The sequence below is a fragment of the Aplysia californica genome, unplaced genomic scaffold, assembly GCF_000002075.1.
Source record: "Aplysia californica isolate F4 #8 unplaced genomic scaffold, AplCal3.0 scaffold00512, whole genome shotgun sequence".
In the NCBI taxonomy this organism is placed as follows: domain Eukaryota; kingdom Metazoa; phylum Mollusca; class Gastropoda; order Aplysiida; family Aplysiidae; genus Aplysia; species Aplysia californica.
In genome coordinates this window covers 479690-500994 of record NW_004797782.1, presented here as the reverse complement: position 1 = coordinate 500994, position 21305 = coordinate 479690, and the positions used below count along the sequence as shown (strand labels likewise).

Below are 21305 nucleotides of genomic sequence, written 5' to 3'. Positions count from 1 at the left end.
CACACCAGAGCACCCGCCAACCACCACAATAAGAGTTTTAGGGCACTTGAAACACTACAGTAAAGTAAAAAAAAAGTGCCAAAGATTAGAGGTGTTACAAGAGTGTATACAGACACAAAAAGGAGGAGAGATAAAGACGATAGAATGTTTGATAGGAACGAATGAACAAACTACACCAGAGTATCCGCCAACCGCACGCAATGAAGGTGTTTTCACGCCCCATTGCCACAATTTAGATCATTTAGGAGGCGGGCTTTGACCCTGCCTATCAAGGCCAACCTGGACTGAAAAGGAGGCAACATCCCAGCAGAAAGACAGATTCTTTATAAAAATTCTCCCCACTCAGTACTCAGGAATTGAATTTGTTTCGTTTGCCTGTGACCGCTACATTAGAGATGCTGGTTTAAGAAGAAGAAGACGAAGAAAAATAAGAAGCAGACCACACAAAAGCACCCAGTAAAGTTTTGTTTTGTTCTAGTAAGAGTGTTACGGCGCTTGCAACATAATAATTTATATAAGGCCATATAAGAGCTGAAGATTAAAGTAGAGATGTTACAAGATAGTAACAAACACAAAAAAGAAGGAGCGATAAGGACGATAGCCAAAGACCCACACCCAGTAAAGAACTTTTCCTAGAATGAAAACAAACCATAAACTCAATTATATAGGATCACGAGTTTCTGATTCGTTTAATTTTATTCACAAAACTGCCACTGTTCTGTAGTAGATTAATATATGTGTTGACAAAACACAAACACACACAGACACACATATAGGCACAAACCCACACACACACGTAAACATACACACACATAGAGACACAAAAACACACACATCTACACACACACACACATGCAACTCTGATTGGATCCAGTTACTCATTCGTTGTTATTGACAGAGGACTCAATTCATCAACACACTAGAATCGACACACTAGCGACAACACACTCGTGCCACAAGAGCAAGTCACTCTGACATTACAAAAGGCACATTGACAAACAAAACAGCACATACAGAGCCAGCCGATTTACACATGGGATTAAGAAAACCTCTAAGAACAAGTACAGAATAATACTTGTAAAAACAATAATAATAATAATAATTAAAATGATAATAATAATATAATAATAACAATAATACTTATAATTATAATACGCCTGATAGTAATATAATAACAATAATAGTATTTATCAGAATCATTATAACTGCATCAACATAGTGCCTATCCACACTCTGAAGCATGCTCTATGCAATTTACAACTACCTCAGAAGACCTTAGAACATGACTCATAAACAATCTTGGGTTTTCCCGGAAGCCTAAAGTGCAAGCTGCAAAATGCACGCCCTTAAATATTGACAAACTGACAAGATCTTTCACTGTCTATGCCTGAGTACCTATTCCCACCTGTTTGAAGCAAAGAAAATTCATGTAAAGTGCCTTTCCCAAGGACACAATGTTGGGCTCTGATGGGGTGAGAACCCATGACCTTTCGGTTGCGAGCCCAACAGTCTAACCACTGAACTATCAATGCCACAGTATAGATATATGTAATTGTGGGCTACCAAAATCATCTACAGATGTAGGGACCTTCTTTTAAGCACATAGATAAAAATTCCATGCATCACAACAGAGCACATTTCATCATCAGGCTGTTCAGACGTAGATCTGGTAAGCCCAAAATTTTAAGAATTAATTAAAGAAACATTTTTTTTAAAGTTGCAGTTTCTTAATCCGTGCTGTGTGTTGCATACCGTCAAGAAATTTTTTTCTTTTTGAAATTTCAAAATTCGACATGTTATGAAAACGATACATAGGCTAGTGGAGGTGCATTCATTTAAAAAAAGAACCAAATACCACATCTGATCACAGACGTACACAAAGGAATCCATTCACATACCTTTATAACCTGCTGCTCTCACTGTCAACGCTTCACTCAGGTGAACACCCTACTGTCCCACTATCATAACAAACAACATAATATTGTTCCCTACACAATGGAACCAGACCTTAGTTTTTCTTTTGTACTTGAACAGTAAAATCATGGAAGGCACAGAAATGTGGTTCAACAGTATTAGATGCACAGACTTATAAGGAAGCTCCAACAATGCAGTAGCCCCTAAAAAAGTAAAGAAAGGTTTTTGTGTTTGGGAAAAGAGAATCACATTGACACTATAATGATCTTATAGAGCAGAGAAGAAGCAAGACAGACAGATAAATAGAAGTGCCAAAGATTAGAGGTGTTACTAGAGAGTAGCATACAAAAGAAAGGAGGAAGAGAAAATGTTTGATTGGAAAGAATGAGCAAACCACACCGGAGTGCCCTCCAAACACTCACATTTAATTTAAAGTTGAAAGACAACTTCTTCATCTAAGCAAACTGGACATGCGACTGGTTCCTAAAAACCAAGACATACGCTGCCAGCTGTCATTTATTCAACAGACAGACACACACTGTCATGTATTAGACAAAACATTTCTTACCAATGAGCATTACAAAACACGAAATAGCATCGTGATTAATGGAACATAGGTTAATCTCAACCTGAATCAAATCAGCATACAACAATTACTTGCACTACACCCTATACAGATCTAAGTAATAGTGTACAAACTACAATAGTCCACTCACAAATTAATGATATTTTGCAAATAAATTGTTATTCTCAAATCTTTATTCCTTGTACACAAGAGTTTTAAATCTGAAAAGCACATTCTTGAGTAAAAATGAAACTTCAAAGATCAGACATCTTCTGTAATTGGTTAGTCGCAGGACTACATGTATAACCTTTTCTGAGTAAATTACTTCTTGTTGATTTTATTTTAACAGGACAGAAGGTGAAATTGATAGTCAAAGACACATTTGAGAATAGTAGCAAGTTAAATATCATGAAACGCAGACAATATATATATTACCGTGGCGACCATGTACCATCCACTTGAAGGAAGTAACTATGTTCCTAAAAACGTTTCTAACACTCAGCACAAAGAAATGGCCACCGAAATGGAATGCAGAGCACCTACTGGCATGATTGGAATTTGGAATACAGCAAAGCGGATCCAAAACATACAGGAACGCCCCTCTGTAGCAAGCAACAAGGCAGATCCATAGCATTCAGAACTCCACTCAAACAAGGTTTTTTGCACCCCATTTAAGCACTGTAAGGATTGATTACTTTAATGCCCATCTGCTTGAATACTGTCTATTTCACATTCCCAATAACCCCGCCCAAGATAAAAAAACTGCCGGGGATAAGATCCAGGGTCCTTCCCCTTTCTGAGACAACTCCAACAACAACTTACAGCACGCTAAACACAATCACATTTATAACTCAAACATTCACCAGATCTTCCTTCGATGTGTATAAAAACATTTTAAAAACACAAAAACAGCACGATCCCTCAAAGCATTTGCTCGAAGTCTGTATCATTTAAAAAAATTACATTTACAGGACATCCTTACCTGAGTCTGCCTAACATCCACTCCGGCACTCACCCCACTGAATACTCAGGATATGCTCTGAATACAAATGCTTCGAGAGGCCTTGAAAGAACCTGACTTCAGTTTGAAAAAAAAAAAGATGGGCACCCCTGATGTCAATGGCAAAAAAAACAAACGTGGGTGGATGGGCAAGGATCATGACTGTGTGTGCGGGGCCGCACTCAACAAATGGCTTCACTGCTATAAACAAGGATGAGTATAAATAAAACAATAGAACGGAAAAAAAGGCGCACCCCAAAAAAAGGCCACTTTTCTTCAAGACAAAAACCCCCCCCCAACAACTGTCAATGTTGTATGCAGGGAGAAAAAGTTTTAAAAAAAGGTTGATGAATTTTTCAATGTACTGAAAATAATGACTCTGACAATGATATAAACGATAAAAGTGAAATAAATCTCAATAGGATGAATTCTGCCATGTGCAGAAAACTAACGCCTCTGTTAAAGAAAACTGCAAAAATTTTACATCCACTATATTTCTTTACAAACTTAAGAAAAAGAATTCAGCCAAAAACCTGCGTTAAAAATTACCTTGGTCCCTGAGCTAACCTTCACCCGGTCCCATCCACCACGTTTTGTCCGTCGATAGAGATACTTGTATCCACAATATTGACATTTGTATCAACATGACAGATACCTGTATATATTCATACTACTATCTCAACCGCATTCTATATCCTACAGCTCAGAGTTGTCAAACTCAAGGCCTGAGGGCCACATATGGTTTGGTGAACAATTAAATTTGGCCTGCCAGAGAATTTTCGTTTGTCCATCCTGAGAATCTCCACAACACAGAGCCTTAACCCAAACACAAACCAACTTTTGCCGAGAGAAGGTGCTGAGCATCCAGCTCTGACAAATAGACATACCAGTGAAAATTGGTACGTATTCATTTGTTAATGTTTAAACTTTTCATCCATTTCATGTTTGTTTTAAAAAGGTTTCATTTTCCACTGCCCAATGAGTGTTTATCCATTTCAGCCCAAAACTTGAAGTGTGGTATCAGTCTGGCCTCCTGGAGGGATTGAGTTTGGTATCTACCATTCTACCATTCGTTTCTCTGCCATTCGGGTAAGATCAAAGAGTAGTATCTGTTCCCGACTTTTCGGCCTTGTGCCGAGTCCAAAGCGTGACTGATACAACCTGGAGCTGAAGCCTTGGCTTCTATAATATCTAGTGGATGACAATGTCCTCTTTGGAAAAAAATAAAATAAGTCTGATATTTACCGTCTGATGACATGCAAGGAGAGCACAAGACACAGTTTACATAAATGCTCTGTCTTTGTACGGGTTCAACATTCCACTAAACTCACAAAAAGAGCACATCTGTCATCTATAGACCGTAAAAAGGACACATCTATCATCAATAGAAGACATAAAGGATAAAGCTATCATCTTCAGAACACAAAAAAGATGTATCTATCATCTACAGAACATATAAATCTATCATCTACAGAACATATAAAGGACGTGTCTGTTATCTATAGAACACGAAAAGGATGCATTTATCATTTATAGAACACAAAAAAAAACATATCTGTCATTCCATCAACCTCAAATACATCACACAAGTTTAGAGACGCACGAGTAGAACAAATGGCATGGGGTAAATGCAAACAACAAACGTTTGTGGGTATGTCACTATTCATAACACTGTACACAAAATAACTACACAACCACAGCAGTCAAACTCTGTGTCGCAAACGTAAAATAATTCTTTTTTCCCCCCTTAAATGTAGGTATAATCGTTCAGAAAAAAAAGAAAATTCCTTCACAAATCTGTCATTTATCATCCTCTTTTAAAAAATCATGACTTGAGTCATTTAAAGCCATCAAGAAAATGCAATTATTGGCCAAACAGTCTAAAAATAGTATTCCACTGTTAACAAGTGCATATAGTGTAGAATTTTCAAAAAAGGTATAATTTATCCAAGTGAGCAAGCAAAACAAAACAACCCTGATTACCAACGCAGTGAGGAAGTATTATAAACCAAAGTCTCGAGTCTTGTAAGACACGTTGATGCAAACTAAGATCTGAGGAGATACGGCCAGGGCAAAGTCGCCAAAAAGTTACATATCAACAATCACAGCACAATTCACAGCGCAGGAACATTTTTAAAAACCCAAAAAGAGCCACAACACAAACAGAGAAAAAAAATATATGGCAAATCTCACTGACTATACGTGCAGTTTTAGAGACATAGTGATTGTAGGATACTTAAAGCAAGACAACTTTTTTTTTGTTGTTGTTAAGTTTTATGACACAAGCATACTAGCAACACAAATATTTCTTAAGAGTGCCGAAGATTAGAGGTATTTCTAATAAGCAACATACAATGAAAAGAAGGAGAGATAAGGGTGACAGATGTTTAATAGGAACAAAGGAGAAAACAACACCAAAGAGCCCGCCAATCACCCACACATAAAGCAGATAGAAATATGAGGAGCATAATGCAAAACAATCAACCAACTTAGGAAAATTATCTTTCAGAAAATCCAATAAACTTCGTTGTAAATAAAAATGTGTGCCCTCTTCCACCATAAACAAAAGAAAAAACATTTTACACACAAATCGACCGTGTGCACTTTGCACATCAATGATGAGGAATAAAATACAGAAATGCTGTGTACGTAATTTTCAAGTCTTAACGAAAACCCCCAAAAACCCCCAACAAAAACAACAATCAAAAACAACAATCAAAAAAAAAAAAATCAAAACAAGAACAAAAACAGGCAGAGGAAAGGGTGGGTGAGAGGCAGATGGATTAACTCTACAACTATTCATTAAATTTTTAAGTGTGACCCCTTCATGAAACTAGCACATAACAATGTAGAATCTGTTTAACCTTCTGGTATCCCTTGGCTCATATTGGAACAATCCTGTGTGCATGCCCATATCAAGAAGTGTACCTATATTTTTGTTACTGTGTTTTTTGTTTTGTTGATGTCTTTTGGAGGGGGAAGAGATGCAAATAATATTGTTGTTCAATCGACTTCCGATGTCTATTTTATTTAGCCTTTATAACAACTGTGTGGAGCGCTGTTATTTTCATCGTATCAATATTTTTTCTTGTATGCACGAAAAGGTTGAAGCAAAATTATCATTACCCATTTTTCCAATGAATGAACAATCACATAAAGCAACATTCTCCACCAGCCAGAGTGTGGGTCAAAGGTCGGAGAGAGCTAACCAGAGACACGGCAGGATATAGGATTTGTTGAGCAAGTCACAGAAAAAATGTATCACGCCGACAGACATTTGGATCACTGATCACAGTACAGGCCATGGCACCTTTTTACAACTGGTTCGAGGAAAGAAAACAAACAGACAGGGCGACATTAGCACCCATGTGGCCAGCTGATTGTTTAGGAAAAAAGAGAACGACAACACAGAAAGAGACAAACAAACCAAAACGAGAAACAAACACAATACAAGACGCGCACAGAATGATCTATGTACAAAAAAGCTTTGTGCTAAGTTCACAACATATAAAGAGGTTCCAGTCAGCAGCTTTACGATATGGTTAGCAGCAGACTGCTCCGAGTAGTATGGGAGTGCGCGGGGTTTTCTAGCTGTCGTGGTGGGACTTTGTTTGTCAGTCCATCCGTCTACTCCAGTTCTACGATGACATCACCCTCATTGACCGTGTCCCCTGTCTTGTAGTTCACTTTCTTCACCTGGGGGGAGGAGACAAACAATATTTATAAGGTTTTAAAAAAAAAATTTTCTCTTTTTTTTGGGTTAAGGTAGGACTTTTTATACCCCCATCAATTCAAACACAATTTAGGAGAAGGGGAGAAGTAGTAGAAAAAAGTGAGGAAGAGGAAGAGGAAGAGGAAGAAGAAGAAGAAGAAGTAGAAGAAGTAGGAGGAGGAGGAGGAGGAGGAGGAGGAGGAGGGGGAAGAGGAGGAGGAGGAGGAGGAGGAGGAGGAGGAGAAGTAGTAAGAGAAGACAAGAAGGAAGAAAAAGAAGAAGAAGAAGAAGAAGAAGAAGAAGAAGAAGAAGAAGAAGAAGAAGAAGAAGAAGAAGAAGAAGAAGAAGAAGAAGAAGAAGAAGAAGAAAAAAAAGAAGAAGAAGAAGAAGAAAAAGAAGAAGAAGAAGAAGAAGAAGAAGAAGAAGAAGAAGAAGAAGAAGAAGAAGAAGAAGAAGAAGAAGAAGAAGAAGAAGAAGAAGAAGAAGAAGAAGAAGAAGAAGAAGAAGAAGAAGAAGAAGAAGAAGAAGAAGAAAGCAACATCAACAAAAACAACAACAACAACGATGACTCACCTTCCCGACCTTGGCACTGACGAGAGAGTTCTGCATCTTCATGGCTTCAAGGACACAGACCTCCTGGTGCTCGGCCACCTGTTAGGACAAACAAACACTTGACAATGACAATCTTTATTCATCTCACAGGGAGAAATTTGTCTTGGTCGTTAACAATGGCAGAAGACATTACAAAGGTTAGGTGCACTCATGCATACGCACAAGACAGGATATCAGAAAATAAATGTCCCACGTGCTGGGACAACCCGCTCCGTAAAACACACTCTCTCTCTAATCTGTATGTTCCATTTGTAGCACTGTGTGTTCAGTAACCTCACTGCAGTTGGTACGAATGAATTTTTATATCTGTCTGTTCTTGCTTTTCCTTACACGTCTCTGACTGATACACTGTGCTACCTTAGAATTACAAAGTTTTGTCTCTGCTCTGTACCTAGATATCAGAAAGCTGATGTTAAAAATTTTCTGTTTCACAACATGTCAAGCTTTTTTTAATGCAATTCTTTGAATATCTCCATTACGGCTTCAAATAGTCTTAAGATTTTGATAGAGCAGAGAGAGAGCATTCGGTTTCTAATCTCATTGTCATAGTAATTCAAAATGGCAAAAAATGTTTGATACAAGTGTGTATATCTAAGGTACCGAGTTGTCTGTCTTAGTTTTTTTAGTTTTAGTAGAGGTTTTACGGCGCTCACAACTGCATAAGGTCATATGAGCGCCAAAAGATTAGAGATGTTACAATAGAGTAACAAACATAAAAAAGAAGAAGGGTAGAAAAGGATGATAGATGTTTGATAGGAAAGAAGAAGTAAACCACACTAGAGCACTCGCCAACCACCATATGTCACCGCAAACAAACATACGTCTTTTCACATCACTGACACACTGTTCTATGTCTGTTGTTTATGAACACATCTCTGGCACATTGGGCGTAAAAACGCAGTACTAATACTGACTTCTCTCTCTCTCTCTTTCACACACACCCACACACAACCAAGACACACACAAACAGACTCACGGCGTTGCCGGCAGAGAAATTGACAGAATTGAGGATACCAGGCATCGGAGCTAGGACCATGGTACTTGTGTTCACTTCTTCTATCTCTGTCACTCCCACACATACACAAACAAGACACACACAAACAGACTCACAGCATCGCCGGCAGAGACATTGACAGACTTGAGAACACTAGGCATGGGAGCTAGGACCATGGTACTTGTGCCCACTTCCTTCTTCTATCTCTTTCTTTCTTTCTCTTTCTCTCTCTCTCTCACACACACACACACACACACACACAAATACAGACAAATAAGACACACACAAACAGACTCACAGCATCACCAGCAGAGACATTGACAGACTTGAGAACACCAGGCATGGGAGCTAGGACCATGGTACTTGTGTCCACTTCCTTCTTCTCAGGCATGTACTGGCTCAGCTGATAGGCCAGGTCATTCATCACGCTGACCGTGAACTGTGAGAGAGTGCGTGAGTGTGTGTGTGTGTGTTTGTGGGTGTGGAAAGGGAGAGGGGATGGCACGGCAGAGTGGTGTGGGGAGGAGAAAGACGAAAAAACGTGAGGCATATTGACAAAATTAATTATTTCTAGGATTTTAGCCCTATGGAAAAAGATACGTCAAATTTAAAGGTGGAATTTGTGTAAAATAATACAAATTCTCCGCAAACTGCAGAGAGGGGTGTGGTGGGGGGAGAGTGGTATGGAGGAGTAGAGGGGGAGGGGAAAGACACAGGAAATGTGAGTTGTGTTGACAAAATGTATTATTTCTAGGAAAAAAAGAAGCACATCAAATTTATAGGTCGAGTATGCGTACAATTCTCCACAAACTGCAGATGGGGAGAGGGGGAACGGGACGATACAGGAAATGACAGTTCAAACAATCACTCACCATGCTTTCTCTAAATTTCCTGTACATTCTACAACTTGAAAACACAGAACAAGTAATCAGTTTTGGTTTTTGTAAGAGTGGCACTTGCAACACAATTAGGTCATATAGGTGCCGAAGATTAAAGGTAAGGTTTACACAAACTTGAGAGACCCAACTCAGGCTGCTCAGTAAGATTGAAGCGACCGGAGCCTGGAACTGACATGGTCAAAGTGATTCCGAACGTCTCACATTTAGTCAAAACAGGAGAAAAGTGGGTGAAATCGGATGAAAACCCACGCTCTCGAAAGTGAGAGAAATACCGACAGTATAGCATAATGTTACCTGAGGGTATTTCATGAGGTAAAATATTCGATGTTTATCATCACTATTGTGATATGAGCGGATAATTACAAAACTTTCGATTTTGCCGTTTTTCGCGAAATGTATGCTACAAAACATGTTTCATATGCTGGTTAAAAATTGATATTTAAATAAACAACAAAAAGGAGACCTTTTTAACAGTTTGAAAATCGGATAACTCTAAGTCGTCCCTTTAATTTATCAGTTATTTCCTTCTCCTGAAAAATATACCTGATGTCACTTCTCCGATCTCATCGACAACAATATATATTGCTTCCATCTCAGCAGAAAATTGTCCATTTAATTGTCAAGACACAACATTTTAAGAAAAATTCAACTGGCCGCGAGCCACACTCATTATTAATTACTGGGTCAACTCCAGGGTCGAACTGATGTTGCTTGATGGACCAGATAAGCCCCAAGGTCTGTATTCTATTCTTAGTTAGGTCTGTACTTTATTATTAGTTTTAGAAAAAGTCTTACAGCACTTGTAATAAAGTAAGGTTATAATACTGCTGAAGATTAGAGGTGTTACAAGAGAGCAACAAACACATGAAAGGAGGAAACAAAAGGATGATAGATGTTTGATAGGAAAGAAGTAGCTGTAGTTTGCCCAGGTCTACTCTACAAGAAACCTGACAAAGCTGTCTTATCGAACACACTCACTAGTGTGCCATGGAATCGCAGGTCGTACTGTCCTCCTCCCAGCTTTTGATGAACCTGCAGGGAGAAGTAAGATATATAGTCCGATACGCACATAACAAAGCAAACACACATAGCCACACACACACATGGCCGGCAGATTTTCTTATCACAAATTATTTAGTATATATGTAAAATATTCTCTGTATTTAAAACAAAAACCTGTATATATAGCAAAATCATCAAATTCCAAACAATTCTGCTTTGGTCAGGAAGCCAAACAATTATTCTTTTATAGGCACATTTTTAATGTAACACACAAGTTTCTCCTCATGATCATGATCCCCGTGTGTGTGTGTGTGTATGTATTTGTGTACGTGCGTGTGTGTTTGTGTGGTGTGCGTTTGTGTGTGTCCCTGTATATATATATGTGTGTGTGTGTGTGTGTGTGTGTGTGTGTGTGGTGTGTTTGTGTGTATATGTGTGCGTGTGCATGTGTGTGTGGTGTGTTTGTGTGTGTGTGTATTTGTCTGTGCATGTGTGTATATATATGTGTGTGTGTGTGTACATGTGTTTGTATGAGTGTATATGTGTGTGTGTGTGTATTTGTGTGCGTATGTGTGTGTGAGTGTGTGTAAGTGCAGGTTAGTGTGTGTACGAGACGTGCACACCACGAGTCTCTCACCTGCAGCAATCTCTCCTCTCCATTGACCGTGGCCGTGATGAGTGGGGTGGAGAATGTCAGGTCTCCCTTCACCTCGAACACGTCATCTGCAACGACAACCTGGCCAGACAGAGACGACAAGATAAGCTACTTACATCAAGTTATAGCCTGTTCAAACATGGCAAACTCTTCTCTACCAGAATAGGTCTCATTGGCCATAGAAGAAGCCACAAGTCATCTCAGTCCTAAGAAAAATTCTCCTCTGCAGATGCATTGGTCATAAACAGACATTGACTGATGAACTGTTAACAATTATTATTGTTACTGACATTATTACTACCATTATCATTATTACTCCTATTATCATTATTACTATTATTATCATTATCAATACTAGCACTATTATCATTATCAATATTATTACTGCTCATATCATTATTACTACTATTATCATTATTACTACTCTCATCATTATTACTATTTTCATTATCATTATTATTACTATTATCATTATTACTACTATTTATCATTATCATAACTCTACTACTATTATCACTATTATTATAATTACCGCTACTATTATTACAATTATTATTACCACTGTTATCACTCTCACTATTACTACTACAGCCAACAAGTAAGGACCCGTGGGAGCCAGAGAGGTGTACAACTTCTCTTCCTCCGTGTCTGTCAAAGGTCATCATCAGTTAATCATCACAAAGCTAGCAAACTGGCATTAGTTAGAGATGCGCCAAAATGCAACTAGCCTTTTATTTTGTTTGGTGGTACTATATGGGAAGCATGCTGACAAAATGAGGATTCAAGCCTTAAGGAAATAGATACATTACACTTATAGGTGAAGATTTTTTAAATAAAAATAAAATATAAAACAGGTTATAGTAAAAGAATATGGTATTAATATAAAATCTAGAAATTTGACCATAATATCGGTTTTTGGCCAATATCTCCATTTGTGGATTAAGAGAAGTAACTCATTATGTCAGCACACCTCACATATCTATCTAAACCCAAAACAAAAATGCGCTGGCAGTCTGAAAAGAACCACGCATGGCAAGTTTCACCATTATAAGATGATGAAGAGTCTAGTTAAATAGTTGTTTATTTCCCCATTTATCTCAAAAGTAGCAAAAATGAGATGTGCTAGCACTGATGTCATGATATCCAGCTATTATCATTTTTATCATTACTATTATAGTTTGCAAGGTGACTATGTCCCAAAAAAAATTCAGATCCAAAATATAAACATGTGTTTTTATGCCCCCATTGGCACAACTTGAACCATTTTTTAAGAAACGGGCTTTGGCCCTGCCTGTCCGGGCCAACCCAAGTTGAGAGGGATACAACATTCCAGCAAAAAGACCAAGGTACTCTTTAGTAGTTTTACTAAGAGTTTTAGGAAGCTCACAACTGCATAAGGTCATATGAGCGCGCCAAGATACTCTAAAGAAATTTTTTGGGCACTAGGGTCTCCTGTATGCGATGGTGTGGTGCCCCATGATATGTATGAAAACGGTGACCATAAAAAACATATTAAATACATTTGAGAGGCAATGTGGTGAAATCAGGCGCTCGTCAAAATCATTAAAGTGAAAAAACTGGCATTTTTCCGCAGGTTCGTGACTTTTCATCAAATTTTTGTGGGGTCCTTTTTTTTTTTGGCTCAACACCTTTCAAGCCCATTAAAGAACATATTTCTGTGGGGATTTTACTGAAAAACTTTTATTAAATAAACACATAATGTAAATTTTCAGTTTCCACGGACTCTCAAGCTAAGGAAATAAACAATCTTTGGCTGCCATTTTCTCACTAATTTTACCACAGAAACCAGGTAACCTCCCCCCTCTTTCATTTGCAAACATCTCGACTTGTATTCAAGATAAGTGGATACGTTTTTCATCTAAAGCAAGACAACTGAACATGCTTTAAGATTATACCAATAATTATACATGCACAAAAACTGACGAGAGCCTGATTCCACCACGCCGCGGTACATTTATCATGTACTGGTTGGCAGCTATGTAAATAGGAGCAAAGTTACAAGGAAATGTGTGATGCTGAAAACTTCGATTTTTGTTTTAGTAAGTGTTTTACGCCACTTGCGACACAATTAGGTCATATAAGTGCCGAAGATTAGAGGTGTTACAAGACAGTAACAAACATAAATAAGAAGGAGAGATAAAAAGGATAGTTGACTGATAGGATTGGAGGAGCAAACCACACCAGAGCACCCGTCAACTTGGATGATGATAGAATTGGCTGCACTTCACTCTTTATCTGGAGACAGTGGACTCGTATGCTGAAACCAACTTATGCATGCACAGAAGGGTCAGCAACAAACGCTACACGGAATGCTGGATACAGACCCACCATCAAATATCGAAACAACCTTGGAGAGAAGAAGCAGACCCCACTATTTGGCCCATGTGGAACATACAGCTCCCACTCTGACCCAGAGAGAGTTGCCATAGCAGATCACCCAAGACTTTTTTGAAGGCGCAGTAACACCAGGGGATGTCATTGTCTTCTCTGACTCAATGTCAGTACTCCAAGCCGTCGAGGGAGGAAGAGACTACAGAGGTGACGGGAACATTCTCCGCCTTGTAAAACAGATGGGCACGCCCATGGCGTCCGGGTCACACAGCAGTGGGTGCCTGGCCATTCTGGAGTACCAGGGAATGAGACTGCAAATCATCTATCAAAGACTGGAACAAGCCTGCCCCAGACAGACACAGCCACTTCTTTAGCTTCTTTACAGAGGGATCATTCAAGCCAAAAGTAGAGACGAGTGGCTGAACAGATGGGCCAATGCAGAAACAGGAAGATCTCTCTTCGAGTACATGGACAAACCCAACCCCAAAGAACCTTTGAGTCTCTTACGTAGAGCCGATCAGACATTGATCTTCAGAGCCCGCACAGGACACTTACACACCAACAAGCACATATATAGAATTAACCTCATGTGGGAACCCCATTGCAGACACTGTGACTACCACGAGGAGACCACCGAACATCTCCTTCACTGCCCAAAACTGGCAGTTCTTCTACGAAGGCTCCTACACACACCTACAGACTTAAAAAGCCTGCTCTACTCTACTGTTGACCAGATGACAAGGACATGTGGTTTCTTGAGGGAGGCACTGTGCTGCCAAGAGCGAAATGCTCGCAGCTAAAGGGATTTGAAACAACAAAAACTCTTTTTCTCCAGCAAGCTGCTCCCAGCTGTCAGAACCGCTGTGCGCTCCTTTACAACAACTGCGACGTCAAACTACCTTTCGGTAATTATTGAAAACAGATTTTTTTTTTTTTAACCTGGAATTCGATCGATGAAGAACTATCAAAATATGTTCACTGCTTTGATATAATGACTAATTTAGCGACATATATGTCGACTTCGATTTCGTACCAAAAGAGGGCCCCGGCATCGTGGGTTTACCCCCCTCAGAGATACCTTACTTTACTTTTCAGATCCAGTGGCCATCTGGGTTCTAGCCCTTTGGCCTGTCGATCTTGCGAAGAGAGTTGCCATAGGTTTTTATCAGCTCAGAGATATAAAGGCATAACCTTCCAGCCACTAAGAGTGATGAGGCCTCACCTTGTAACCACCATCGATTGTGTTGACTTCAGCATGGAACCTCGCCTTGTTGATGAGCACATTCAAGGTCCACTTCTTCCTGGCATCCTCAACTGGCATAATCCTGAATATAATGATCATTATAATAATAATTAACAATATAATCATAATAATAATACATAAAAAGCATCTGTATACCGTGTAGCCCCACACAAAAACAAACTCTTTGTAGTGATCCATCCATCTGTTTGGTTTTGTTTCTTTTCTTTACATAAATAATTTACGCTTCAAAATAAATATATGTAAGGAAACCAGCGCCAAATCTCACACCAGAAAAACTAGCCAGCTGAGAGTGTTGTTTTTAAAAGGAGTTTAACGGCACTTGGAACACAAATAGGTCATATAAGATCTGAAAATTAGAGGTGTTACATGAGAGTAACAAACACAAAAAAGAAGGAGGAGAGATAAGGACAATAGATGTTTGATAGGAAAAGAGCACATGACACCAGGGTCCAGAGCACCCACCAACCACCCACAGGGAAAAAAGCCAACCAACTGCCAAATTAATAACAACAACAGCAGCAACAACAACACCAACAACAAAATCACTAAAAAACAACAGCAACAACAACACTAACAAAAAGAGCAGCAATGACAAAAACACCAACAACAACCCACTGAGTCACCCACCTGCTCTGGTTGAGGAAAGCTCTGGATCTGTTCGTGTCCTTCAGGAAGATGGCGCACGCCATTGCAGACAACTCCTGCTTGTCTTTGACTGTCAGCTGTTTGCCTGCGAACGGACAAACAACGTAGAGGGGGAACAATATTTTTTAAAGCACATTGCAAACCACACACACAGCGAAACTGGGACAAAAGCTAAACGAGTACAGAGTGAAACTGGGACAAAAGCTAAACGAGTACAGAGTGAAACTGGGACAAAAGCTAAACGAGTACAGAGTGAAACTGGGACAAAAGCTAAACGAGTACAGAGTGAAACTGGGACAAAAGCTAAACGAGTACAGAGTGAAACTGGGACAAAAGCTAAACGAGTACAGAGTGAAACTGGGACAAAAGCTAAATATGCACAAAGTGAAACACACACATAGCAAACAGAATTCCATGTTCCAAATTTTATTCTTATACATTATATTATGTGTATTTAAAATACATACACAGAGAAATTTGGACATAACGAAAAGATTAGAGTGGCAACTGGCAATGGTGTGTTTGTAGTATGTTCATGTGTTTCAGTATGAATGTATGCATGCACGGTTTAATCTGCTCTTATGGCCACCTGAACAAGACGTTCACCTGTACAAAGAAACACATACACTTATCGTACCCCCCCATGCATTTTTTACCATTTATAATGACATTGTGTAAGATGTCCACTTGTTTAAAAAGCCCACCTTTTTTCTCAACAATGGGTGGCTGTCTTTGACAATTTTGATAGTGAAATATATTTATGTAATGTCTTTTTATGTATGCACAATATATGTTATAGTATTTCAAACCAAATTTTCCTATCATCAATGAAAGTGGAACTTAATTACTTAATTTTTTTCTAAACAAAATGACCTCAAAATATTTTAAAATTCTTATAAACCGGCATTATTTACCCTGGATTCACCGGAATTAAATCATGGCTGACCAAGGGAAATCACATATGTTCTTTTCTTTTGTGTTTTTAGTGTGTTTCCCTGTTAGTAATGTACACATATTATACATCATTGTAAAAGTCATTGAACGTAGAATAAGATTAGTATAAAAATATTGAAATTCAAAGGAAAATGTTGTTAGTTTTGAAGAGTTACATAACATTACGACATAAAAAAAGAGAAAAATGAAAAAAAAAATTCTTCTTTCCGTGACAAAGTCAGATTCGCCACTTCCTACTCCTAAATCTGTGTTATTCTTCGGCATAGTGAAAATTTCAGAAACGACACAAGAACCCCAACGCAAAACAAAGCTTAAAACTTGCATCAACACACTGTGAACAATTGAAAAGCCCCGCTATTTCTTAACAAACGGTGGATGTGACCTTTAACCCACGCTAAACCCATCGGTGAAAACTAGTGTCAGTTTCATCTTCGCCTTTGAATAAGGAAATAAAAACAACCCAATATGTGTCGTCCCGGCTGATGGCGGTCGGCGGAAACAACACAGTATGTGTCGTTACGGCCTATAAGAGTTAAAATATAGGTGATTTTATTTTATGCCCTCATTGACACAATAAAGAACACCTCATCTCACAGATAGAAACCTAAAAAAAAGTAAACAAAACAAAACCAAAGTGCTTCAACTGACCTTTGAACCCTTCGGGAAATACTTCGGGGAGGTAGTTGGTGCTCACATCACCAGACACGAACCTCGACTCTGTCAAGATGTCTCGCAAGAGTGGGATGTTGTGGGTGACACCTGGGGATAGAGAGGTACATGTTTTAGTTTTTAGTAAGAGTTTTACAGCCCTTGCAACACAAATAGGTCATACAAGTGCCAAAGATTCTAGGTGTTGCTGGAGAGCAACATTCAAAGAAAGGAAGGAGGCGATATGAGAATGACAGATGTTTCATATGAAGGAAAGGGCAAACCACACCAGAGCACTCATCAACCACCCACTTTGAGTGAAGGTTTTACAGCAGTACTGACACTATTTGGTCATCAAGCTGACATATTTGCTGCTCTGTATTTGGACCAAATTCTCACTCATGCCCTAAGAGAAGCACCAAGAGCACATTATAAAAGTGGTACACTTGATACAGCAGAGAAGTTAAAGAAAAAAAAATAAGACAGGAAAGAAAGCAGTGACGATAAACCAATGTAAATATCACAAACACACATTTCGACTGATTAGTGTTAGACTCCATCATATCATCACTGCACTAGTGGTGGTACATCTCATCTTTTTGCTACTTTTGAGATAAATGTGAGGCATCATGGTGAAAACAGCTGCTCGTCAAAATAACGAAATCCGACAAATCGGCATTTTTCGGGCAGTTTGGAAATTTTTTTTCCAATATTTGTTTTTTTTGTCTGGACGCCTTGTATGTCCATTCAAAAACACTTTCATATGTGGATTTTATGGAAAAAACAAAGATTAAGGGCACAAAAAATGTAAATTTGCAGTTTCCAAGGACTCTTGCGCTATGGAAGTCATCAAACTTAGGCAGCCATTTTTTCACTAGTTTTACTTCTGAAACCAGGCGACCCCACCTCCTTCAATCGCAAATATCTCGACTTCTATTAAAAAGAAATGGATATTTTTTTCGAAAGCGAGGCAAATGAAAACCTTTCAGATGATACAAATAACTCCACAAGGACAAAAATTGATGAGCACCTGATTCCGCTGCATCGTACACAAATGGAAAAAAATCTGTCTAACTAGACTACTTATCATCTAAAAATGGTAAAACTTGTGCCATGCATGGGTCTTTTGTGACCGCCCGCATTTTAGTTTTGACTTTACCAAAAGATAGATATAATACCATCAAACAAAATAAAAGGCTAGTTGCATTTTGGCACAACTCAGAGTTATGCCCTTTGGCTAGCACAGTGACGATATGTCATTTTGAAAAATGACAGATGACTGCATGCATTATCATGTGTAGGGCACGATGTGAAACCAAAAAGACTAGTCGAGTACCTGGCAGCATCGCTTTTTACCCTATCGGTATTTGATGTTGTTGCTGCTTTTCATATGTGCTTTCATTTGCCGCTCTCTTCTATTTTCGTGTCTGTTCTCTTAAATGAAAGAACGTGCAACGAATTTGCAAGAAATAAAACTTGCTTTGCTTCACTTCGGCTACATAGTCAGAACTCGCAAATGCCCAAGAGTTCGACCAGAGATGGTTCGACATGGTGTTCGCGGCAGGGCTGCCAGATGGCCACGGGCGTGGCCAAAATGCCCGAAAATTGGCCACACAGAAAATTGCTTGGCCACGACGAAATTGCTAGGCCACAGATCTAAATATACTTTCTCCGAGTCAAGTCGATTTTTTGGTTATCAAAACTGATGAGTTTTTCCTAGTGCTAGTTGTGTTTGGTCACGTTAGGTTCTATTTGGCCACTTGTAAAGTCGAAACTGGCCATCTGGGAGCCCTGGTTCGCGAGTTCACGGTTACCAAAACTTCAAAACTCAAACACATGGGGCATGCATGTGTTGTCTACGCAGAGAAATAGAAAAGTCCAGGAATCAAGTTGAATCACAAAATAAGTGTATTGTGTACATTCTGTATCAAAGCCTATGCCTAGATCTAGATTTGGATTTCTAGCAGCGAGAATCTAAAGTTTCAGATTCTGGACGTTACAAAATGAAAAGAATAAGTGACTATTTCAAGCCACCGACATCAGGATCCAAAAAGTATAAGCACAGTAGTGAAAATGTTTCCAGTTCTGATTCGAGTGGATCGTTTTCTGTGCCTGCAACAGGCTGTGGTGATAGTGATAGGCCTGGGCCTAGCACGCACTCTGATAATATAGATCTAAAAAAAAATGGTGAGAACTTAGTTTACTGGACCACTCTTTGACCTTTGTTGTGTTTTCTCTTGGCTCACCCCTCTACACTTCATGCCAAAGCTCCAATAGTAATGACAGCCTCTTTATCTTAAAATGACAAAGTGTTTCCTGCCCGTTTCATACATTAAGTACTATTTCCAAATACGACAGTTTCTCAAATCTACATTAAACTTTTATTTCATCAAAATCGAGCCAGAATTAAATATTTTACAAGCCTATTCCTGGTGGAAGGAGTTTTAGCACAAAGTGTAGATCTAGATCTATCGTTAATTATCCGTTGTTGATAAATTAAAACAAAACAGTTTATGGGGTCCAGTAAGCTAAGATCTTATGTCCTTAACAGATTGTGATGGAACAGTGTCTGCAGAACCAGTAGATCTAGATTCTAGATGTCATAGTAGTAATGAAGCAACAACATCGCCAGGAACAAAAACTGAAAAAAATTCAATAAGTCTTTCCTACCCAAATGGCTAAATGAACCAAAACACAAACAGTGGCTCAAATTTGAGTCAATGTCAGTCAGTAATCCACTCTTTTCTCAGTTGAAATAAAGCAAGATCCATAACATGCATATTTTAAAATTTAACCTTTGTCGCTTTACATTACATGTAAGGGAAGGGCCCCATAAAAACTCAAAAGGCCCCCTTGAAATGGCTTTGTGGGCCCAAAGGCCCCCCTCTATCAATAACCTGGGGAAAACACTGACTGCATTCGAAAAAGCTTGACATGTTGTGAAACTCAAAAACTTTCACGTCAAATTTCTCAAAACTACGTACTGAGAAGATAGAACTTAGTAATTCTAGGGTAGCGAACTGCTTCAAGGTACTGTACCTTTGATGATGTAAGAGTCTAGAGCTTTGATCATAGTCTCCATACAAGAAGTTCGGTCGCGGCCATAGGTGACCAGTTTGCAGATCATGGGGTCATAGTAGATGCTGATGTCGCTGCCCTCGGTGATACCGCTGTCGCAACGAGTCTGTGGATAAATAACATCGACAAGCTGTTGAGTTGCTTTTATACACATGATATTTTGCTCCTATCTGTATTCCTATATTCATGTATCTATACATTGTTAAATTGATATATACGTAACATATTTGTGTCATTTTATATGCTCCGGTGCATAAATCCTGCATGTATTCTTAAGCCATTATAAGCTATTAATATGTCTTGTAAAGTGCATTGAACATTGTACCCTATGGAAATGCTCTGTATAAATGCCATGTTTTATTATGATTATTATTATTTGGTGTAAAAGTGTACTCAGCCAAAATGTTGAATTTGTTATTTTTTGCTTGCCAATATGTGGTACTGGTTGCATGTGCTTAAGACATATTTTGTTGAAATTCGAATTCCAAATGTTAGAAAAAAGCGAGAAAAAAGTACACAATATAGGTACAATTGTTAAAAGAACAAAAGTTTTCCATTTTCCTCGACAATTTTTTTTTAGAAGAGGTTTTACGGCGCTCCCAACTGCATAAGGTCATTTGAGAGCCAAGGGGTGGATGTCAACAGACAAGTCCTTACAGGGAATCAGACTTACTCTGTTCACCTCTCTAGCTTCAACAGCACAAAGTCTGCTTCGACTACCAAGGCACCCTGGAAATAGTGGCTCACAAGAGTGTGACAAACATACAAAAGAAGTAGAGGATAAATGACAGTAGTAAGGATTAGGAAAGAAAAAGCAGCAGTTCCTTGTAGATCAGGCACAGTTATGAGAGTGACATTGATGAATCAGCCCATTTCCAATTCTACCGTGCATGAACGAGAAATGTCCCCCCTTTGGAAATGGCCTAAAGACACTTCAGTCAGTGGCACCGCCCCGGGGGGTTCTCGACAATTTTGCTTTCTGAACTTAAGAGTATGTTGCGACAATCCCTC

The 21305-nt window shown here is 38.9% G+C and overlaps 1 protein-coding gene across 4 annotated transcripts in view; it reads right to left on the bottom strand.

The window, feature by feature from the left end:
- Positions 1 to 665: 665 nt before the first annotated feature.
- Positions 666 to 21305, bottom strand: part of LOC101848231 (propionyl-CoA carboxylase alpha chain, mitochondrial) — a 49446-nt gene continuing 28806 nt past the window's right edge. For all 4 annotated transcript variants that reach the window (XM_005106093.3, XM_005106092.3, XM_035971816.1 and 1 more), the window contains exons 13-21: positions 20256 to 20400; positions 17217 to 17327; positions 15597 to 15699; positions 14928 to 15030; positions 11336 to 11434; positions 10675 to 10728; positions 9096 to 9236; positions 7765 to 7842; positions 666 to 7175 (exon numbers count right to left, since the gene is read on the bottom strand). In XM_005106093.3, the coding sequence (XP_005106150.1) occupies positions 7107 to 7175; positions 7765 to 7842; positions 9096 to 9236; positions 10675 to 10728; positions 11336 to 11434; positions 14928 to 15030; positions 15597 to 15699; positions 17217 to 17327; positions 20256 to 20400 (903 nt within the window). In that variant the 3' untranslated portion in view covers positions 666 to 7106. The remainder of the gene's footprint in view (positions 7176 to 7764; positions 7843 to 9095; positions 9237 to 10674; positions 10729 to 11335; positions 11435 to 14927; positions 15031 to 15596; positions 15700 to 17216; positions 17328 to 20255; positions 20401 to 21305) is intronic.